Genomic DNA, 23,614 nt, shown 5'->3' on the forward strand with positions numbered 1-23,614 from the left:
AGGAAAGCCCAAGAATTGGGTTGACGGTGGAGGAAGGAGGGTCTCCACCTTTGCCTCCCATCATTGGTGGCCAAGCTATGGAAGGGCAGCAGCGAGGAACACCAGAAGTAGGGAGGAACGTTTCTCAGGGCAGAGATGTTTTACCATGTCTGGTCATGGCCCCTACCCAGGGAGGGCCCTACCCAAGCCACGTGTTCCTTCCTTGGTTCCCGTTTGCCTCATTTTGCTGCTGATACCATAATTGGCATTCCATTAGCTGTAGTCTGCAAACTTCTGAAGACATTGATAATTGGACTAATGGTTCAGAAATTGACAATGGAAGGTACTAAAGCAGCCAAGATTACAGCCATTTGTTTCCCTTTCTGGGTAATAGTCCAAAAAAGGAATTAAGAAAAGGAGGGAGGGTGAGGGAGGAAAGCCTAGACCTTTTTGTCTAACACTATGATGGAAATCATTGATTTTGGAAATAAATGTGTGTTTCAGTTGATGGTAGAGTAGAGCCTCTTACCTACTTGGCGTCATGTTAACAGATTTTTTTAAAGCTTAACGTCTAATATTTAATACAGAGGTTAAAAAATTCTTGCCTAAAGACCCTTATGTTGACTTAAGAACATTCACAGTCTAGGGGCGCCTGGGTGGCTCAGTCTGTTAAGCCTCGGACTTTGGCTCAGGTCACGATCTCTCTCTTAAGAAAGAAAAAAAAAAAAGAACAGTCACAGTCTTTTTGTTGTTAATTTCCATTCATGCTTTTGGTTTTGTTGCAACATTTTGATACTCATTTCCAGAACAGTGCTAGGAAATATTTATGAGTGATAGTTGTTTTTTTGTTTGTTTGTTTTTGTTTTTGTTTTTTGTTTTTGTAAAGAGTTAGAGTTTTACCCTATTCTTTCTGTGTGATATTCTGGGATGTGGCAAAGAATTTACTCTAAAGCAGGTTACTCTTCCCAGACACTGCACTCAGCATCTGTGCGTTGATCAGTGTGATGTAAGAATCACGTAAAGCGGTCTCTCCTAAGAAGTGGCCCCATGTTCGATGGGCAGCATTTTTCTTTAATGTTGTTTAATGTTTTATTTATTTTTGAGAGAGAGTGAGAGATACAGAGCGTGAGCAGGGGAGGGTCAGAGAGAGAGGGAGACACAGAATCCGAAGCAGGCTCCAGGCTCCGAACTGTCCGCACAGAGCCCGACGCGGGGCTCGAACTCACGAACCGTGAGATCATGACCTGAGCCAAAGTCGGACGCTTAACTGACTGAGCCACCCAAGCGCCCCTCCATGGGCAGCATGATCGTACGTTCTGATCTAGTTTGGGAGTTAGTTGTACCTTCATCTTTAGATCCATACGTTTGGAAATGTGGCAGAGGGCAGTGCTGATCATTGGCAGAGTTGCCCATGTCGAGTGGCGTCTTTTGCCTTCTGGGAGAGTTACCTGGGGTATTGGTGGATGACAGTTACCAAGCATTTACCACGTGCCAGGCACGATGTGAGAGCTTTACTGACATTAGGTCGTTTGATCCTCACAAAAGCCTAACGAGGGAGGTTTTCATCTCCATCCTGCCAAAGTGGAGGCCCGGAGGTGAAGCGACTTGCCTAAGATCACATAGCAAATAAATGGTGGAGCCAGGATTTAAACTCAGACGGCGGGACCCACAAATCCATGCTCTTAGTCGTGACTGAAATACCGATTACGTCTCTCTATCATCAGGGAAGAAGTTCCTCGTGACCTCAGAAAGCGGGCAGAAGACAGGTCATTGTCATAGAGCAAGTTATACATGATCGTAAATAGCACCCGCCCGTGTGCAGTCGGGAGGCCTGTGGCTGGGTCTCTGATGATGTAACTGAGGCATTTCTCTAGTCTAGACCCAAGCTCTCATGTTCAGTGACCCTTTTTTCTCATATTGCAAGGTCTTGTGTGGAGAGAATGAAGAAGTAGATAGCCTTTTCCTGCTTGTCTGGGATATTTCTACAGCACATACCAGTGTAATTTGGATTTGGTAGGGTAGCGTGCCTACTAGTCTTCATGATGTGTGATGTCCTTGGGAAAACCCTTTGTTCTTTTTTCTCTTTAGAAAGTGCAGAAGGTTTTCCAAGTTACGACACAGCTACTGAACAACTCCACGAGGCAGGCTATGACGCTTATATCACAGGGCTGTGCTTCCTCTCCATGGCGAACTACCTAGGTACTCACTAGACCTGTTTCCTCCAAACACACCACGGTCGGGGGCGGATCTTGCCTGTCTGCCCTTTACGTGGGGCCCACTTTCCCAGGTAGAAGTGGGGGGGGGGGTTGGAGGTCAGAGTGGGAGGGCTTTGCGGTAGGGCGTGGAGAGTGCACAAGGAAGACCCGTTGACACTTAGCTGGTGTGGTGCCTGGCGCTTGGCCCTTACGAGTGCCTCTGACCCTTCTGAACGGGAGAGTTGATTGACATAGGCTGTCGTCTGAACTTTCAGGCTCTGTCTCCTTGACCGTGTGTAACACTCTGCTTTTTTTCTTCATTAGGTTCTTTTCTTAGCCCTCCAAAAATTCACGTGTCTGCCAGATCAAAACTCATTGAACCTTTTTTTAACAAGTAAGTAAGCAGAGCCCCAGTGGCCACGTTCTCTCACTGATGTCAGGGTGATTGGGAGCTCTTGTGCATTTTTACATAAAGGATTTCTCATCCCCAGTGACTCACGTGTTTTTTTGAAAACAGAAATTGACCTTCTGGGAAATAATTTATTAAATACATTGGCTTAAAAAGAAAGAAAGAAAACACTGCCAAAAGTAGTGTGTCTCTTCCAAGACGAAGAACTGGTGGTTTTGGCATTTGAATTGCCTTTAAGGGAGACTCAGAGAGAGAGAGAGAGAGAGAGAGTGAGTGTGTGTGTGTGTGTGTGTGTGTATGTGTATGTATACACAGTTGGACCTAACACTGCTAACATACTTTACACATGAGGTTATTATTTATACTTGCATTATTATCTCATTAAAATTCTTTCTAAGAAGATGTTGGTTACACAAATGGCTTTTAAGATAATCTATGGAGAAGTCTTGATTGTCATTTCATCCTGAGCTTTCATCTGCGTGGATTCAATGAAGTAAAAAGCTTGCTCGTGTACTTACAGTTGGAAGAAGTCTGTGTGATTTAGGGAGACGTCAAAGTTCAGAGCATTTTCAAAGACTCTCGAGATGATGACTTCAAAGTGTGGCTTGTGCTTTCTTGGCATCGTTGAGACTAAAGTTATGGATGTGACCCTCAGGCCGGCCACAGTTGGGCTCTGTGCCAGAGCCCTAAGCCTTCTTTACCCCTGCTTTCTTAACAGAATTTGTTCTAGGAGATTCTGGGTGAGCCAGAAAGAATGAGGCAGCCCACATCGGTCATTCCCACTGGGAGAAAGAACTGTTTGAGCTTTGGGTTGGTTACATCATTTCCTTACATTATACACAGCACTTTACAATTCTTTCAGTGAGAACACCATCTCCTTTGGATGTCTATATAAATGCTAGTATCGCAATGTTTGTACTTAAGTGACATGCTGCAGAGACAGATGTTAATTGCAAACATCTGGATTCCTACAGGTTTGGAATTTGGGTAGTCTGAGTTAGTAAATTTTATCACACTGTGGCTTCTTATTTTTAAATCTTCTTTTATCTGGAAGTTCAGAGGTAAATTGTTTGATTTTTTTAATTTTTTTTATTTTGAGAACGAGGATGGTGGGGGGAGGGACGAGGGGGAAAGAGAATCTTAAGCAGGCGCCACACTCAGCGTGGAGCCCAGCACAGGGTTCACTGCCGTGACTGTGAGATCATGACCTGAGCCGAAATCACAAGTCAGATGCTCAACCGACTGAGCCACCCAGGTGGCCTTCTACTGTGTTTGACTGTCAAAACGTCTTTCAGAGAGGAATGGGAAGCAATGTAGTATATATTGAAAATCAAGTTGAGGGGCACCTGGGTGGCTCAGTCGGTTAAGCGGCCGACTTCGGCTCAGGTCATGATCTCGCGGTCCGTGAGTTCGAGCCCCGCGTCGGGCTCTGTGCTGACAGCTCAGAGCCTGGAGCCTGTTTCAGATTCTGTGTCTCCCTCTCTCTGATCCTCCCCCGTTCATGCTCTGTCTCTCTCTGTCTCAAAAATAAATAAACGTTAAAAAAAAAAAAAAAAGAAAATCAAGTTGAAATTTTTAATTAAGTTTTTAATTTTAATTCCAGTATAGTTAACATACAGTGTCATGTTGGTTTCAGGTGTATACTATAGTGATTCAGCAATTCTATACATTATTCAGTGTGCATCATGCTAATGTACAGAGTTTAATTTCTTTTTTTATGGAAAATTAATTCTGCTAACAGTTGAGCCCTTGCTGTCTATCCAATTCCTTATGGGAAAAACAGAATATTCTTAGCTCTTAACTTTTATTTTGGGGGTTGTGTTTATCTTTGTAAATCTTTGAAAGGGCAGCTTAAGTCATAGACCATAGAGTGTGCAGGTGACCTTAAATATTGTTTGGGTCATGGCCATTCCTTGCATTTTTATGTGCGGGATGTTAAGTTCATTGTTCAATGATATTTTTCAACTGGGACATGTTTACTCATTTTTTAAATATAATTTAAAAAACCAGTTTAGTTTTTATTTTTTATTAAAAAAAATTTTTTTTTAACGTTTATTTATTTTTGAGACAGAGAGAGACAGAGCATGAATGGGGGAGGGTCAGAGAGAGAGGGAGACACAGAATCCGAAGCAGGTCCCGGGCTCTGAGCTGTCAGCACAGAGCCCGACGTGGGTATTTTTAATTTTTAAATGTTTGTTTTGAGAGAGAGAGAGCCTGCTTGAGGGTGGGGGAAGAGCAGAGAGAGAGAGGGGGAGAGAGAATTATAAGCAGCTCCGCACTGTCAGGTGTCAGCACAGAACCCCATGCAGGGCTTGATCTCACGAACCGTGAGGTCATGACCTGAGCCAAAATTAAGGCACCCCCATATTTACTCATTTTTAAATATTTAAAACAATGATCCTGCTTCTCCACTAACATCAAGTCCTTATAAAATCAGGTGATGGATACAAATTGGGTTTGATAATAGGCTGCATCTAGTTTATCAGTAATCTGTGTGACCGACATGAAGAGCAATCAAAATTAGCTTTAAGAAATTTAACAAAGACTTGATATATTTCTAGATGAATTTGTTATTGCTGATAATATGCAAGGCTATTACTCAAAAGAACTGGACAATTTCATTAAAATTTTTTTTACGTGTTTGTATTTATTTTGAGAGAAAGAGCGAGAGTGTGCGTGTACGCACGAGCCTGAGTGGGGGAGGAGCAGAGAGAGAGGGAGACACAGAACCCGAAGCAGGCTCCAGGCCTTGAGCTGTCAGCACAGAGCCTGACGTGGGGCTTGAACTCACGAACCACGAGATCATGACCTGAGCCGAAGTTGGTCACTTAACTGATTGAGCCACCTAGATGCCCTAAGGACAGTTTCAGTTTAAATTTGGAATGTTCATTTATATTTTTTTCCTGAAGCCTCGCTGGATAGCAAAAATGGTTGAGGATTCAGGAATCCTCCTGTGATATTGCACTGAAAATTCTTGATTTTTTGCTCCATTTCCCCCCCATCTGTAAAGGAAGAATATTTTCTTCGTCTTTGAAGGAAAAAAAGTCCAGCAGGATTTGAAATGCAAAATAGGAACTATTTTTATTGTGTATTGGAATAGCATGGTCAAGTACAGTCATCCATTTTTCTTTGAAAAATAATTGGTATGCAACGTTGTGTTAGTTTCAGGTGTACAAAGTAGTGACGTTATATTTACATACATTATGAAATGCGGTCATCCCTTCTCAACCCATTTAGAAAGTGGGAAAAGCACTTGCTTCTTTGAACATCTCTTTCTGTGTTAATAATGACCTCATTCTTAACTTCCATGCATGTTTGATTTATGACATTAACCTTGATTTTGCCATTTTTTTCAAGATACCCTTGTAGAGAAACATCCAGAAATGGCCATCAACATTTCCTCAAGTGGTTGATTTTAGAAAAATCTGTAAATTTTTCTGAGAGTTTATTTGTTTGGCACCAGGCTTTTCTCAGCACGAGCTTAACTAAATATTGCACAGTCCTAACATAAATTTGGATGGAAACCTAACTGCCTACACATGCAGAGAACGTTTTGTTCCTCTCTCGCCAGATTTATGTTTAAAAAGTAAACCTTGAGGGGGAAATAAACTGCACCTATTTCTGCATTATTCGGAATTAGCATTTGGCTACATTAGTTATGCCTTCTTGGGAAGTTTTTATTGAGAGCTATCGGGAGCTCCCTGAGACAGCTGGCGTTGGAGAGGTCTGCAGAGACAGAACGAAGCGTGAGGTGCTTTCTGAGCCATATTTGTCTAGAAGATCGTCCTGTGAGGATTTTGCGTGCTGCCATTTTGTCTCTTTCATGGTCCCGGGCACCTCCTACATTTCTCCTTCCTTTGTTGGAAACCGAAGGAAAGTCCTAAAGGAGTACAGCAGTGGCAGTCCGGATCAGACCACTGCTGATGATTGGCTGTGTGGAGTGTGCCCTTCGTTTATGTTGTAGGCTCTCTGGGCAGGAAGTGATTCACCTCCTTTTAGAACCTTGGTCAGTTTTGATCAATGCGTGGAAAACCAAACTTCGAGAAGATCCTTTGGTCAAATCCTTTTAGGCTGGAAAGAGCTAAAAATACTCTCTGCTTTCACTTCTTTTCATACCACAGAAGGCACAAAAATCAGGCTTTTGCCTCAGGTTTTGTTAATAGTCATCTGTGTCTGCAAGGCACGTTTTACTCTCGCTCGATAACCTTTTCTGAAGGTTTTTGGGAAGGTTGTTTTCTATTGACCTCATTTCTTAGAAGGAGGAAGGAAATGAGCAAATCTTTTATTTTGGCTAATCTCTGCAAGTAAGGGAATTAAAAAGGAAGACTTGCCTGCAGTTTGCTGTAGAGGATGGCCGTCTTGTTCTTGACACAAGTGTCCTGAGTAGGAACAGGATTCCTCTAGAAATCTAGGCCTTCCTGGGATGGCATTGCTGGATTTTGTCCCTACACTTGAGGTGAGGACAAGCCAGAAGAAGGAATGATAGGCTCTTGGGCAAATTGTTTCCTCCCCTGTAAATTGGGGATAAAACTATTCATCTCCCATAGAAGTTACCAAGATTGCATGAGGTGTTAAAGTTCATTGCCCAATATTTATTATTTTCCTTTCTTGAAGCATAAGAGAATTTAGCACGCTGGGGATCTGAAAAGGAGATGCGGTGGTGGATGTGTTTTGTGTTAATGGTTTCATGATAAAGAAGAAAGTTGGTTATCACATGGATATAAAATTAGAGCACATGGAAAGTGTTCACTCTTTTTTTTTTTGAATGTTTGTTCACTTTTGAGAGAGAGACAGTGGGAGTGGGGAAGGGGCGGAGAGAGAGGGAGACAGAGAATCTGAAGCAGGCTCTGGGCTCTGAGCTGGCAGCACGGAGCCCGATGCGGGGCTCGAACTCATAAACTGTGAGGTCATGACCTGAGAAAGTCGGACACTTAACCGACCGAGCCACCCGGGTGCCCCAGCAAAGTGTTCACTCTTGCTTGTACCCACCTTTTAGTGTTTGCCTGTGAGAAATCAGGTGGTGAGGAAGTGTTTCAGATTGGTCCATGGCGGAAGCAAGTTTGCTTTGGTTTGGAGCATTTATATTAAAGTTCTTTTAGTCAGATGAATACGGCAGTTTTTGCAAAAGGTTGTGTAGGTACCAGTAAACATGATTAGTGTAGAGGGGGAGGGGTCATTATGATGCCTGAAATAAAACACACCGTGTTTTTTCCCATTTCCTCTGTGGAAAGCAATCACATGCTCACCGCAAGTTGTTTTTTTTCCTTTTGTTTAAAACCTCTATTCATTATTTTATTTTATTCTACTTATTTAATTTTATTTCTTTAATTTACATCCAAATTAGTTAGCATATAGTGCAATCACGATTTCAGGAGTTTAGGATTCCTTAATCATTCCTTTAAGATTCCTTAAGATTCCTTAATGCCCCTTACTCATTTAGCCCATCCCCCCTCCCACAGCCCCTCTAGTAACCCTCTGTTTATTCTCCATATTTGAGTCTCTTATGTTTTTCCCCCTTCCTGTTTTTATATTATTTTTGCTTCCCTTCCCTTCCCTTTTGTTCATCTGTTCTGTGTCTTAAAGTCCTCACATGAGTGAAGTCATATGATATTTGTCTTTCTCTAATTTCGCTTAGCCTAATATCCTCTAGTTCATCCACATAGTTGCAAATGACAAGATTCCATTCTTTCTGATTTCCAAGTAATACTCCATTGTGTGTGTATGTATGTATATATATCTATATATCTATATCTATATCTATATAACTTAAAAAATTTTTTTAAATGTTTGTTTATTTTTGAGAGAGACAGAGATAGAAGGTGAGTGGGTTAGGGTCAGGGAGAGAGGGAGACACAGAATCCGAAGCAGGTTCCAGGCTCCAAGCTGTCAGCACAGAGCCCGATGTGGGGCTCAAACTCAGGAGCTATGAGATCATGACCTGAGCTAAAGTCGGACGCTTAGCTGACTGAGCCACCCAGGCACCCCACATCTTCTTCTTTTTTTTTTTTGTTAATTTTTTTTTTTTTAACGTTTATTTATTTTTGAGACAGAGAGAGACAGAGCATGAACAGGGGAGGAGGGTCAGAGAGAGGGAGGCACAGAATCTGAAACAGGCTCCAGGCTCTGAGCGGTCAGCACAGAGCCTGACGCGGGGCTCGAACTCATGGACCGCGAGATCACTACCTGAGCCGAAGTCGGCCGCTTAACCGACTGAGCCACCCAGGCGCCCCCACATCTTCTTTATCCATTCATCCATCGATGGACATTTGGGCTCTTTCCATACTTTGGCTATTGTTGACAGTGCTGCTATAAATATTGGGGTGCACGTCCCCCTTCGAAACAGCATCCCTGTATCCGTTGGATAAATAGCTAGTAGTGCAATTGCTGGGTTGTAGGATAGTTCTATTTTTAATTTTTTGAGGAGGCTTCGTACTCTTTTCCAGAGCGGCTGCACCAGCTTGCATTCCCACCAACAATGCAAAAGAGATCCTCTTTCTCCCGCATCCTCACCAACATCTGTTGTTGCCTGAGTTGTTGATGTGAGCCCTTCTGATGGGTGTGAGGTGGTATCTCATTGTGGTTTTGATTTGTATTTCACTGGTGATGAGTGATGTTAAGCATCTTTTCATGTGTCAGTTGGCCATCTGGATGTCTTTTTTGGAGAAGTGTCTATTCATTTCTCTTGCCCATTTCTTCACTGGATTCTTTGTTTTTTGGGTGTTGAGTTTGAGAAGTTCTCCACAGATTTTGGATAGTAACCCTTTATCTGATATGTCGTTTGCAAATATCTTCTCCCACTCCGTCGGTTGCCTTTTAGTTTTGCTGATTGTTTCCTTCACTGTGCAGAAGCTTTTTATTTTGATGAGGTCCCAATAGTTCATTTTGGCTTTTGTTTCCCTTGCCTCCAGAGACGTGTTGAGTAAGAAGTTTCTGTGGCTGAGGTCAAAGAGATTTTTGCCTGCTTTCTTCTTGAGGATATTGATGGCTTCCTGTCTTTCGTTTAGGTCTTTTATCCATTTTGAGTTTTTGTGTCTGGTGTAAGAAAGTGGTCCAGGTTCATTCTTCTGCATGTCGCTGTCCAGTTTTCCCAGCACCACTTGCTGAAGAGACAGTCTTTATTCCATGGGATATTCTTTCCTGCTTTTTCAAAGATGAGTTGGCCATACGTTTGTGGGCCCCTTTCTGGGTTCTCTATTCTGTTCCATTGATCTGAGTGTCTGTTTTGTGCCATCGTTTTTTCCCTTGTAATATATGCGTATGCATCACACTTAACATCAGAGAGATTCAGAACTGAAGGACTATAGGAAAACAAAATATGTCCTTTCTGTCCAGCCCTTTCACTGACAGTGGGGAGAGCTACACTCATTTGCCCCATTTGCTAGCAACTGCCATTCGTACAGAGCAGCGTGGAGTGCTGGATCACTCGTGAGTTGTCCGTGGGCACAAGTGTTTGGAAGTGCAGACCCTGCTTGTCTCTCGAGAGTGCTACCCAATCACCTGCCAGGTGATGGCTTATCCTCTTCCTGGTGGTCCCTCCCTCATACAGAAGGTGCTGGAATAACAGGAGGACGAGCCTGCTCTGTTCTGATTCCCTGTATTGGCTCTCAGTTTTTAGCATCCTGGCTGATGGGTCAAATGTGTCTTTACTGACTGTTCAGGTCGAGTATAAATTAAGTCTGTCGTTAGAAGCGTTACAGTGATTTCCCCCACCATGAGACTTCCGACATCCCAACATAAGTGAGAGTTACAACACAGTTTGTGCCATTGGTAAGGCATGGCTGGGGCTGTCACAACAGTCCGCATAATTGGTTCCATTTGCTTCTCAAATTTTAAAAGACTTGTTTAACTCCTCCAGTAGAATTGTTTCATTTTGGGATATCGGGTGGTAGCACAGTGCACTTGTGGTCTGTGTGGTCAGGTACCTGGGTTTGAATTTGAATCCCAGTCCCATTTCTTAAACCTGTGCCACCTTGGGCAAGTTACTTACCCTCTCTGTGCCTCAGCTTCCTCGTGTGTTAACGGAGAATGTTCCTGCTCATTTGATAGGCCTGTAGTGAGCGTAGAATGAGAGAATGTCTGTAAAGTGGACAGTGGCTGGCAAATCGTGGTGCCCGGTCAGCCTGGGGCTGCTACACTGCCGTGGAGACATTTATACCTGGAGGATGTGCTTCTCTGACCAGCTGCCAGGAGCACACACAGGGCTCTTTGACTTTCATAGAAGACACCCTACGATCATCCCTCCTGTGCTGCCCACACCCTGAAAGTGCGGTTCTCTATTCACTTACGAGCCTTGATCAGCAAAGGGAAGGCGGGGAGGAAAGGCCACCTGTAACTGAGTGGTGTCCAGGGAGAGGACCTGAATGTGTTTTCTTCTTTTCCTTATTGCTTTTGTCCTTTGAGGCCTGTGGTGGTTTCTCAGCCTTTGTGCTGTGTAGCATTTCCAGGTGTGGATTTTTACTGGGAGAAGAGAGCAAAGAGATAGCATTTACTTAGTGCCCTGTGGGAAGCTGTTTCTTTTTATTTTTTTTTTAACAGCTTTATTGGGATGTAAATTCACACACCATATAATCCACCCATTTAAAGTGTCCGATCCAGGGCGCCTGGGTAGCTCAGTCGGTTGAACGTCTGACCTCGGCTCAGGTCATGATCTTGCAGTTCATAGGTTCAAGCCCTGCGTCAGGCTCTTTGCTCACAGCTCAGACCCTGGAGCCTGCTTTGGATTCTGTGTCTCCCCCTCTCTCTGCCCCTCCCCTGCTCATGCTCTCTCTCTTCCTCTCTCAAAAATAAATAAACGTTAAAAAAAAGTAAATAAATCATACAATCTACCGGTTTTTGGTATATGACATTATTACTTCTTTTAAATTATGGTAAAATACGTGTAACATCCAATTTGCTGTTTTAAACACACATTTTTAAGTGTACAATTCAGTGGCATTAAGGGCATTCACAGTTTGGTGCAACCATCATCCTGTATTTTAAGAGCTTTTTCCTCACCCCAAATAGCAACTCTGTAACCTAAGCAATAACTCCTCACCCCTGCCTCCCCTCAGCTCCTGGGACCTTCTTCTCATCTACTTTTTTGTCTTTATACATTTTGTTCTTTTCGTGAGCTGTTCCTTTTTGAGCACCTCATTGCTTCAGTGAGATTTTAATCTGTTAGAACAGATTACACTTTGCAAACATCTGGGGCATCTTTCTTTCCCATTTGTTTGCTGTCTTCTGTTTCCGTCACTTCTTAGACACACGCGCCTCGAGATAGGTGGATGCGATGTGCGAGTACCTCGGCCGAGGGTTGCTTGTTGGCAGGTCTGCGGAAGCCTGACGAGCGGAGCAGAGGCCTCAGGCTGGGCCATCCCGCCACGCTGCTGGGACAGTCATCCTTTGCGCCGCTGGGCTTCTGCGTCTGGGAAACGGGGTTAATAAACTTACTCCTGGTCGGGTCGACCTGTGGCTGCACCGCGGCATCGGCGAGGCCGCTCAGCGCGGCGTGCGGCCTGTCGTGGGCGCACAGAGTGTGGTTGGCGCTGTGACTTTGACCGAAGTGAACCTCCAAGAAGGGAACGTGATTCTCGTTTTTCTTGGTAGCAGGGGCAGTGGTAGATAAAGCAAGCAGGCTGTGTGTGCGTCGCTGAGTTGTCTTGGGGCCGAGGTGCACGATGCCCATGAAAACCTTTCTGTAGACGACAGCAGCCCGGGATCTGCTCAGAGATCGCCGCCTAACTGTCTTCGCGTCGGAGTGAAAAAGGTCTTGCTGCGAGGTTGGGTCGTGAATGGGAACCGGAGACTCTGCCCGTGTGCCGGTCACACTCGCGTGTGTGGAGACTTACGAGGCCGGCGAGGCAGCCAGGTGAGGCACACGGTGTCCTCCGTTCGTCCGCCACCGGAGCGGCTGTGCCGTGTGCGCGTCTCTTGCCCCAGCAGCCTCCGGTGATGCCGGAGCCGAGGAGGTCAGGGAGGCTGGACGGAGGAAGGCCGTGGCAGTGGTGATCGTGGGACCCTTCGTGTCCAGTGGGCTGGCTTCCCCAAAAACATGTAGCGGTTGTCCTTTAATTCTGTATTCGCGGTGCTGGCATGAAGGGGTCATGTTCTCTGCCCCTCACCTTCTTCCATAACTGGATTTTGCACCAGGGACAGGGAGCAGAGTCCACCACTCATTCTGAACTGAGTAGAAGGGGACTGTGGTGCTATCGTGGAGGTGACCTTTTCGTCCTAAAGAGCCAAGCAATAGGAGTCCAGGGGGCGCCCGGGTGGCTCAGTGGGTTAAGCGTCCGACTCTGGCTCGGGTCATGATCTCGCGGTTCATGAGTTCGAGCCCCACGTCGGGCTTCACGCTGACAGTGCAGAGCCTGCTTCATTCTTGCTCTCTGCTCTCTCTCTGCCCCTCTCCTGCTCGTGCTGTCTCTCTCTCTCTCTCAAAATACATAAATAAACTTAAAAAAAAAAGGAGTCTGGGGGGCGCCTGGCTGGTTCAGTCGGAAGAGCATGTGATGCTTGCTCTTAGGGTCATGAGTTTGAGGCCCATGTTGGGTATAGAGATTACTTAAATAAATAAAAGAAAAAAACTTAAAAAAAGAGCCCATTTTCAACTTCTCCAATTTGTGCAAATCTTGGAGTCTGGCACCATGAGGAGTAAAATCGCAGCACTGCAAATGCGTAGAGCAGCCTCCCAGATTCCAGAAGGATTAGAGCCGGTTTCTCCCTAGCTTCCAGAATGTGTTTTACCCTAGTACACAGGATGTATTTTATCCTCACATACCTTAACCAAAGCCCTTTGTTTATTAATTTTTTAATTTATAAAAAATGTTTGTTTATTTTCAGAGAGAGCGAGAGCACACGCACAAGCGAGAGAAGGGGCAGAGGGGGGGAGGAGAGAGAATCCCAAGGAGACTATGTGTTGTCAGTGCAGAGCCCAACTTGGGGCTCGATCCCATGAACCGGGAAATTATAACCTAAGCTGAAATCGGGAGTTGGACATTTAACCGACTGAGCCCCCAGATGCCCCCAAAGCCCTTTATTTAAACCCGAGTCATGTTTGCTTCACTTTTGGTTCCCCGAGTTATTAGGATAGAAAGAATCTCCAAGAATTGACTTGGTTTGATCACCCCAGAAATTCTTAAGTACGTTGGTTTTCAGGAAGGTAGAAAACCGCTGAGTCTCGGGCACATTAAATTCTTCTCAGGCCTTTAGTCTGGCTTAAGACGGGGACCCTGTGGTTGTTTCCATGACTTCTTCAGGGAAGAGAGGGCTCGCCTCAAGTTAGTATCTCCTTGTCTAATTTTGACCTTGCTGTCTTGATTGCCAGAGATCAGCTGAGATGTGTCTGTGGCTTTATCAAAAGGCTGCTTTTGAAGAAAACGTAAGGGGCACACCGCACACACCTCTTCTTGTGTTGTCAGCCCCGCGGGCCCTACGGCGGCTGTGCACCTGCTGGGCCGTGCCAACCTTGTGTTGGCTCTCCTTACTTTAAACTACATTTCCCCCTGGCTTAATAACTTGTTTATCCTTACGATAAACATATCACTTGTAGAGGTAAAAAAATCAACCAACCCCCAGGTAGGTATGTAAGCAGCTCCCTCTTCCACAGAAGGGTATTGTATTAGTTTTCCTGTTGCTGCTGTAACAAATCACAGCAAGCTTTGTGGCTTTAGACAAGAGGAATTTATTCCCTATTCCCTTCTGGTCTGGAGTCCAGAAGTTTGAAATCGAGCTGTCGGCAGGGCTGCATTTCCTCCAGAGGCTCTGGGAAAGGATACGTCCCTTGCCTGTTCTAGCTTTCGGTGGCTGCTGGCAGTCCTTGGCTTCTGGGCAAGTCTCTCCACTCTCTGCCTCCATGGTTACATTGTGGCTTCCTCTGTGTGTGTGTGTGTTCTCCCTTTGCCTCTCTTGCAGAAGGAAACTTGGGCTGGCATTTAGGGCCCACTTGGGTAATAGTCCAGGATAATGTTCTCAAGAGGCTTAACAGTGATTAATTACATCTGTTGGGACCCCTTTTCCATATAAGGCAACATTGACGGGTACCGGGATTAGAGTGTGTGTCTTTTTGGCGACCACCATTCAGCCCACTGTAGGCTGTTAGTAGTAAAGTCAGCATTCTTAGGTATTCCTCGCCTTGCTTTGGCGAGGAAAAACCAGGAGGTAGTTATTTTTAAAACTATGTAACATTTCATTCATACAATTCGAGGGTCACCAGTGTACCTAATATCTGATAGTGGCTACCCCAAAATCATCTCCGTTGAACACCTTCCACTCTTCGGTGAGTTCCCTACATCATTTATTCACATTCGCTCTAATTGCTTCCAGCAATGCTCAGAGGTTAATAATAATGTCCCCACTTTAAGTTCTTAATTTTTAAAAATTTTTTTTAATATTTATTCATTTTTGAGAGACAGAGTGTGAGTAGGGGAGTGGCAGAGAGAGACGGAGACACAGAATCCGAGGCAGGCTCCAGGCTCCGAGCTGTCAGCACAGAGCCTGATGTGGGGCTCGAACTCATAGACCATGAGATCAGGACCCAAGCTGAAGTCGGACGCTTCACTGGCTGAACCCCCAGGCGCCCCTTGAGTTCTTACTTTTAAGTAATCTTTCCACCCAAAGTGGGACTCAAACTCACAACAACACCAAGATTAAGAGTCACATGCTGTACTGACTGAACCAGCCAGGTGCTCCAATCATGTCCCCATTTTATTTTTTTAATTAATTTATTTAGAGAGAGCTCACAAGTGGGGGAAGGGTGGAGACAGAGAGAGAGAAAGAGAGAGAATCTTAAGCAGGCCCCACACCCAACATGGAGCCCAGTGCTTACAACCCTAAGATCATGACCTGAGCCAAAATCACGAGTCGGATGTTCAACTGACGGCCCCCCAGGCCCCCCAGTCATGTCTGCATTTTAAGGCTAAGACTGTCTGCCAAGGGTCTCAGAAATGGCAGAGTCAGGGATGACCCAGGTCTGTTCTCACCCAAGAATGGTTTCTTCCTCCACAGCACGCGGTTTCTAAAGAGTCAGTTCTGTGGTGGTTTGCTCATTTTTGTAAGAGACGGTGCCAGTATCTTTGAAGGGTTTCCTTTTCTCTTGGGGTTTGGCCTGAGCAGTGATCATAAGAGATGTTGACTTTGACCCCTGGGTTCTGCGGGACTAGTTTCCTGTGACATTTTACAGTCCACCCTTCCACAGGCCGCACGCGTGACATCTTTGTATAATGCTTAGTTTAACGTTTTTATGTGATGCCATTTGATACGGTTCATTTGATGGGGACTGTTCACATGAGCTGCTGCTCTCACCCCCCCCTTCCTTGTTTCTAGTGTTGTATCTGTTTAAGAAAGGCCATGAGTTGGCTTCAGGACAGATGTCGGGTAACGCTCTATTTGTCAAAACATCAAGTGACTATAGATGGAGAATTGGGTGCCTCCCGCCCGAGTGAAATTAAAATAACTGATGCCACAGCCAGTCCCTTCCAGCCAGCGGATGTCTTCGTATTTTACACGAGAGCTTTAGCGAGCAAAATAAATGAGCTTGTTTTGTGAGAGATGTCTGCATGCTTCCTACCCTGGATGATGAGATTAGTTTTTTATGGCACATAAATATGTATAATGATGAGCCCTTGCATACAGGGTTCTTATGAAGTGCTTTTCCCGCTGTGCCCTGAAGGAAATACCGAGACCGTTTGCAAGTACAAGAGAGCTGGCCGCCGTTAAAGGTTGCAGTTTTCCTTTGGAAGGCTCAGGACGTGGGGCGAGCCTCAAGTTAATTCACTGCTCACATTGTGGAGAGATTAGATTTTACTCCCCATCTCTGTATCCCAGTCTTCAGTGGTGTGAGGGGAATGCAGTTTTACTTGGAAAGCTCTTTTTTGAGACAAAGCTTCTTAGGAACAGAAGTGCAGTCTGGAAGAAAGCACTTGAGCGAACGCAAATGTTTAACTCATCGAATGAAATCCTGCGTTTCTAGGAAGAAGAGCAAGGCGTTCGGGGGCTAAAGGTTTTTCTTTTTGTTGGGGTGGCAGGAGGTGGGGGCAGGGATCAGATGAGTACTGTTGTACTTTATTCAGACGTGCCATAACATTAGAGATCCTTCCAGATCATTCAGACCTGGGTGTTATGTGTACGACTCTGATGTTACAGGAGGCAGACTCTCGTATTCAGGCGCCTATAGGTCTCCCAGGCTGGGATGTGCCTGTTCGGGAGTTTTCCTGAGGGCGATCACCGCGCGTGGGGGCAGCTGTGCCTGGGAAGCCCGAGGCCCAGGCAGCCCACGGTAGCAGTTCTTCCTGCATTGCAAACAGGGGAAGATTGTCCTTTTCTTTTCTTTGAAGATTATATTATTTATTTTGAGAGAGAGAGAGTGTGTGCGAGTGGGAGAGGGGCAGAGAGAGAGAGAGAGAATCCCGAGCATGCTCTGCACTGTCAGCACAGAGCCCGACGCTGGGCTCCGAACCCACAAACCATGAGATCATGACCTGAGCCGAAACCGAGAGTCAGACGCTTAACCAGCTGCGCCACCCAGGCGCCCCGGAAGGTTGTCCTTTTCGTCTGTTGACAGCCTGGCTTTCCTTGCGGCCTCTCCTTCCCATTGCCTTGACATTTCAGCCTCCCCGCAGCTCTTGCTCAAACGGCAGCCTCATTATGTGTCTGGGCTTGGTTATAATTTAATCGGCCATGAGAGCATTACCAAAAAAATGTTTCTGGGACCTTGTGTCTGAAGCTCTTGCTTCCCCTGGGGCTTGGGTAGCGACTGAGGACTAAAAACGTGACTCGTCCCTGTTTGTTCCTGCTGGGGCTCCAGCCTCAGCATTTCACATCTAGGCTTTGGAAACAGCTCAGGTTACAAGCCACACGTGAGAGGGGTACCCAGCAGAGGCGGGTGGGCATTACTGTAGAGCTGGTAGTGAGAAGCTTTGGGCCTGAGTCCTGTCTCTGCTCCCGTGGCGGCCAAAGGGAAGCCAGTGAACTTAGAAGAACCTTCCTCCTTCCTGGTCTGATGAGACTGGTACTTATCTGCCTGTCCCGCAGACACCAGATGAGATAGGGTAAACGTACAACAATACATTTTGTCTTTCTGGCCAGGCACTTTGTGCTTCATGTTTTTTTGTCTCATTGAAACACAAAATACCCACTCATAATTCCACCAGCCAAAAAAAAAAAAAAAAAAAAAAATCCCCTCACTCTAGAGCATGTCTCAGCAGTGTGTTTTCTGTGTCTGTTTCATTTACTAATTGAGATCAGTATGATTCTTTACTGATTGAGACGGTACTCGTTTTATAATTTTGTAGCTTAAAAAAATACAGTGATGAATTTCCACAAGACATTCAAACCAGTGGCCAGCATCACGTAGATGGCTTTCAGTGGTTCGTCAGGTGGATGTATCATGGTCCTCTTACAACCTAACCTTCGTGTTTGGGCCTCTTGTCAGTCACCACGTCCTCTGCACTGTGATGGGCATGACCGTTTTTTGCCAGTTGCTTTTTTTTTTTTTTTTTTTGAGAGAGATGGAGTGTGAGTGGGGGAAGGGCAGAAAGAGAAGGTGACACAGAATCCGAAGAAGGCTCCAAGCTCCGAGCTGTCAGCACAGAGCCCGACGTGGGGCTCAGACCCATAAACCATGACATCATGACCTGAGCTGAAGTCAGACGCTTAACCCACTGAGCCACCCAGGCAGCCCCCTGCCAAGTTGCTTCTTAAAGTGGCCATCGACACACTGCTCTGATTTGCTTTCTTTCTCTACCTTTGGATTTAGCCCTGGAAAGCATGTTACTGTGGGAGCAGAATTAAATATTTTCTTTCATTTCCAAATAGAATCACTGATCTTATACATAGTTGTGGTTATGCAGAATTTCAAAGAACTGTAATGATCTTTTCAGTTCCCCAAGATTTGAGCCTCTTGTGAATAGTGTTCCTGAATCACCTTTGGGACTTCTTGCGTGCATTTTTGAATATCACTTTTGCCCTCTTTGTTCGTTGTTTCTATCTTTCTTTCTTTCTTTCTTTCTTTCTTTCTTTCTTTCTTTCTCTTTCTTTCTTTCTTTCTCTCTCTCTCTCTCTCTCTCTCTCTTTCTTTCTTTCTTTCTTTCTTTCTTTCTTTCTTTCTAATATTTATTTATTTTATTTCTGAGGTGGGGGGGGTGGGCAGGGAGATAAGGGGAGACACAGAATCCAAAGCAGGCTCCAGGCTCTGAGCTGTCAGCACAGAGCCTGATGCTGGGCTTGAACTCATAAACCCATGAGATCATGACCTGAGCTGAAGTTGGACACACAACCGACTGGGCCACCCAGGTGCCCCTGCCCAGGTCTTTGTTTTCTTTAGCAAGAATTAAAAAAAAAAAAAAATTTAACATTGATTTTTGAGAGATAGACAATGAGCAGGGGAGGGACAGAGAGAGAGGGAGATACAGAATCTGAAGCAAGTTCCAGGCTCTGAGCTGTTAGCACAGAAACAAGTTCCAGGCTCTGAGCTGTTGTTAGCACAGGGCCTGATGTGGGGCTTGAACCCACGAACCCTGAGATCATGACCTGAGCCGAAGTCAGATACTTAACTGACTGAGCCATGCAGGCGCCCCTGCCGTCTTTGTTTTCTTGAGCTTAGCTGCACAGAATGGGTTAACACTGGCATCAGCTTGGCAATCCGTTTTTATTCACCAGACAACTAGGGAATGATAGTTCAGAGAAGCCATAGTCCAAGGCAAGCTGTCGTGTCATCAAAGAATAACCTTTAATCTAAGTGTCCTCCTTTGAGCAGCCCAGTGTGCTTTGTGGTTGCCAGAGTCAGAGTCTGACACTTGCTGGTGAGGTCAGAGAATTTCGATAAGGTTAGAGGTGTCTGATTCCGTGTGTCGGGCATGTTACTCACGCCAAGTGTTGGCCAATCTTCGGTGCCGCGTTAGTGCTGAAGTTTAACGCGTGATGCTAGAGGTGTTCATCTGTAGCCAGTTCACAGAACCAGGGGGACTTTTGCCTTAAGGTGGCAAGAGAGTCATATTAGTGATCTTTTTGCGCCTTTCTAAAAAATGAGAACCACAGTTGTCAGCAATAATGTCCCCGCAGTTTAGCTCTTGCAGAGAAGCTAGTTGCTGGTCACAGTTGACCTCCTGGTCTCAGGGAGTGGTGGAAGACTTATGTCATTGCTTCCTTGGTTTTTGTTTTGGTAGTTTTGTGTTTTTCTAAGCCAGACTCATTTAATGTACACACATCATTAAGACTGATGCTTTTTTGGAGCCGTTGGCACAGCTTCTTGGTCCTTCTTAATGCTGGTTGATTACTGAATCATCATTAATGGCAATTAGCACGAGATTGAACATGCTCTTTTCCTGTTCTCTCAACTTGGTGGTTCTCAGTCTGTAGAGTTTCTGAGTCGGTAGGTCTTCGGTAGGGCCCGGGGATTTGCCTTTCTAACAGGTCCCCAGGTGGTACTGATACGGCTGGTCTGGGGAACCCCATTTTGATAAGAACTCAAGGTTCTGGGCTGCTAAGAAGTTTTATACCTGGAATGAGCTTCTTCAGTGACTAGCAAGCCTCCTCACATAGTCTAGGTCCCAATGTCATACTGCCCTGGGCTGGAAAGGATATGGGCAGATGGCTTTTCGTGAGTGCTGTGCAGCATATGGGAGACTTTACAGATAAAAACATTGTGCACAGTAGCCCATTAAAGAGGCTGAGCTGAAGTTACCTCGTCTGATGAGCAAAAGACCTTGGAATTTGCTGTGCTTTACTGTTGGATCTTTCCAGACGTGTTTGAAAGCCGAGATAAACAGCATCATGAATCACTGGAGAACACTAAAAATCTGACAGACGCCCACAAGGGTAAACTTTGTTTCGCAGCATCTAGAATGTGAACTTGAGTTTACCGTTTCTTAGAATAGAATCTTGGTATAAAATTGGCGATTGTACCAAATAGGAGTTTTAATTTTAACCTTTGATGGAGTTAGTAGCGTCAGCCCTTTTAGAGGGTAGGTGCTAAAATAATATTTCATCAGAAAGCTTGCAGGGATGTGGCAGGACTTCTGCCCTGTCGTGTCTGTACTCAATTACAGCCATCTTGAATCTTCTCGACAGTAGAAATACCATGTTGTGCAAGTGTTGGTCCAAATGTCTTTGACACCCGCAGATTCTGAAGGCCTTCGGCAAGAGCATTGTTTAGCACAGTTCATGGCCAAGGAACACTCCTGAGCGTATTTACCGGCGTTTCTGCCTGCCCAGTGCGTTGTCTCGTGTGTTAGAATGAACACTGTCAAGCAGATGACCCCCGTGTGAAGTCTTTGATCACATCATTTCAGGCCTTTTGACAGCCAGTTTGTATGAGGCAAGCGTACAATCAGATGTTGTAATGTTTTACTTCAAAAGGGCAGGGATGTGACCAGAGCGGTGGCTTGCAGACAGCCTGGCACACAGAGGTGGGGGGGCCACCGGGGAGTTGACTTTGGTTCAGTTCCACCGACGCTCAGCTACGGTTTTAGGGTCGGTTTCCCAATGACACAGCTTTCTCCAGAGTTGCACTTGGCCAAGTCACACGCGCACTTGGTTTGCGTGTTCTTCCAGGGTTTAGGGCTATTCATTTCTCTCTAAAGCCCAGACACGGAGGCATCGGGGAAGAGTGAGAAGCGCTATTAATAATTTATTTGAAAGGGGTTTCTATTTAGTGAAAGTGTTGAGCAAGCAAACAAGATAGTGTGGAATTAACTAACTTAAAAAAAAAATCTTTGTGGAGTCTTTTTGCCAAGGACAGATTTTTATTTATTTCAGTCAGAGGAAATATGAGAGAACAAATAGCCTGTATGTTGGGTGACGAAAGATACCTTTCAAAAAAGGGTTTGAAACACTTAGGTGGTGAGAGGGATTGGGGAAGTCTCCTTTTTAAGTATAATTCTTGTTGCAATTCATAGCACCGTTGATTTTCTCAGTGTGTTAGTGAGGTCGCATGATTTTAGAAACAAAATGATACTTTAAAAAAGAAATCAAGCAATTTCATTGCTCAGACATGTGATTTTACTTTATATTCCTCTCTCCACGACGGGTAAGATGGGGCACAAGATTGATTTAAGTGGCATTTTCAGTCAGGTGTCTCTGGCAGTCTCTAGTTATTTCCCCTGGGCCTCCCAGTTCTGCTAGCCTTTAGTTTATTTTTTAAGTTTGAAAAGTAATAGTGGGGGCACCTGGGTGGCTCAGTCAGTTAAGCGTCTGACCTCGGCTCAGGTCACGGTCTCACCATTGGTGGGTTTGAGCCCCGCGTCAGGCTCTGTACTGACAGGTCAGAGCCTGGAGCCTGCTTCGGATTCTGTGTCTCCCCCTGTCTCTGCCCTTCCCCTACTCATGCCCTCGCTCTCTCAAAAATAAATAAACATTAAGCAAAAAATTTTCATTGTTAATTTGGATCATTTAATGCTGTTAGAGAAGATGAGCTATTATTTACTGACAGCCCAGTGTATTATTGAACCTAAAGGTCACATTTGATTTTTGGGGTGTTTGTGTAGCAATGAACATGTTGATTCAAGCTTTTATTCTTCTGTTGAAATTAGAGTAAAAATTTTAAATTATTTTTATGGTGCTTGCTATGTTGCATTAACTTTTAAATTAAGGTTTTTTTTTTGTTTTTTTTTTTTGGTTTTTAGAATCGGGGACTATCTCTAAATTTACTAAATGGAAAATTGAAAACTTTATGAAGCATAAAAATATTGAGCCTTCTCACCCAGGAGTAACTTCATAGGTTCTGGTCGGCAGTAGTAGTAATAGCTGCCATCAGTGACAGACTCCTTTGTGACGGGTGCTCTGTGCGATAGTGTCTTCTGGGGTCCCAGGTAGTGTTGATTGAATTGGGTAAAACGGCTCCCAAGGGCGCCTGGGGGGCTCAGTCGGTTAAGTGTCTGTCTTTGGCTGAGGTCATGATCTCATGGTTTGTGAGTTCAAGACCCGCATCAGGCTCCATGCTGACAGTGCAGAGACTGCTTGGGATTCCCTCTCTCTCTCTGTCTCTGTCTCTGTCTCTGTCTCTCTGCCCCTCCCCTGCTCACGTTCTCTCTCTTTCTCTCTCAAAATAAATAAATAAAAACTAAAAAAAAAAAACCAAAAACGGCCCCCAGAACCAGAATAGTATATGCTTGAGCCTAAATTAGTGAACTAAAAATAAAATTGGTTTCTTAGCCATAGGATTTGGTTTATTAAATTGTAGGCCAGGCAACAAGTTCTTAAACCACAGAGTACCATGGCTTTGTTTTTTCTGGCATTAACCAAACAGTGTTATTTATACTGATGGTTCCATTTGTAAACTAGATCATGCCCTGCTTGGCGTTTGAATGCCTGAATAATATGCCTTAATTGTGGGTCAGTGAAGCCAAACTAATTGCTTGTTGGGCTCTTGGATTGCCTTTTTAATTTGCTGTATAATGCAGTCTCCACCAGAAACATACCATGTATTGTCATCTAAGCAAAGCTTATTAAAATCTTACAACAGAATGCCTGATATTTTGTCCATAATCTTGCAAATAAAAAAATTAAATGCATTACAGAGAGTTGTAAGTTACAAATATGCTTTTTTGAGTGCCTTTGTATCTGTTTCGGAAAGTATACATAAAATGCCTGTTCTACGTTTTATATCAGTGTGATTGCTTTCTTTACCACGGATTGTTTCGCTTTGTGCTTTTAATATGTTTTAAATGACAGTAATGGCATGAGCTTCTAAGATGGTCACTTATTTCAGACTGTGCAATTCACCCAATAAGATTGGTATTGGTATTCATCCAGTGACTTTCCGTTTCAGTAAAAAAAAAGACAAGACATATTTGCTGTCATTCTCAGTTCTCCAAACACCAGTCATAGGAGTTCCCTTTATAATTTGTAGGGACAGTTGTTCAGAAGTCGGTAAGATCGTTAGCATTCTCTGATACTTGTTTTCTCTCAGTTTCTCTCAACTAACAAGCAGACCTGCAGAGGACTTTCTTTTGATTCTCTGGTCACTAATTTCGTCCATGTAGCTAATATTTATTGAACAGCTGCTGAATGCCAGGAACTGTTGTAGGTGGAGGGATGCCACAGGTTGGTGGTTGGTTGG

At 44.7% G+C, this 23,614-nt stretch overlaps 1 protein-coding gene across 2 annotated transcripts in view; it reads left to right on the top strand.

Annotated features, from left to right (window-relative positions):
• PARN (poly(A)-specific ribonuclease) overlaps positions 1 to 23,614 on the top strand; it is a 167,673-nt gene that overhangs the window by 37,678 nt on the left and 106,381 nt on the right. For both annotated transcript variants that reach the window (XM_007076862.3, XM_042970912.1), the window contains exons 17-18: positions 2,068 to 2,178; positions 2,499 to 2,568. In XM_007076862.3, coding sequence (XP_007076924.1) covers positions 2,068 to 2,178; positions 2,499 to 2,568 — 181 coding nt within the window. The remainder of the gene's footprint in view (positions 1 to 2,067; positions 2,179 to 2,498; positions 2,569 to 23,614) is intronic.

The sequence above is a fragment of the Panthera tigris genome, chromosome E3, assembly GCF_018350195.1.
Source record: "Panthera tigris isolate Pti1 chromosome E3, P.tigris_Pti1_mat1.1, whole genome shotgun sequence".
Classification (NCBI taxonomy): domain Eukaryota; kingdom Metazoa; phylum Chordata; class Mammalia; order Carnivora; family Felidae; genus Panthera; species Panthera tigris.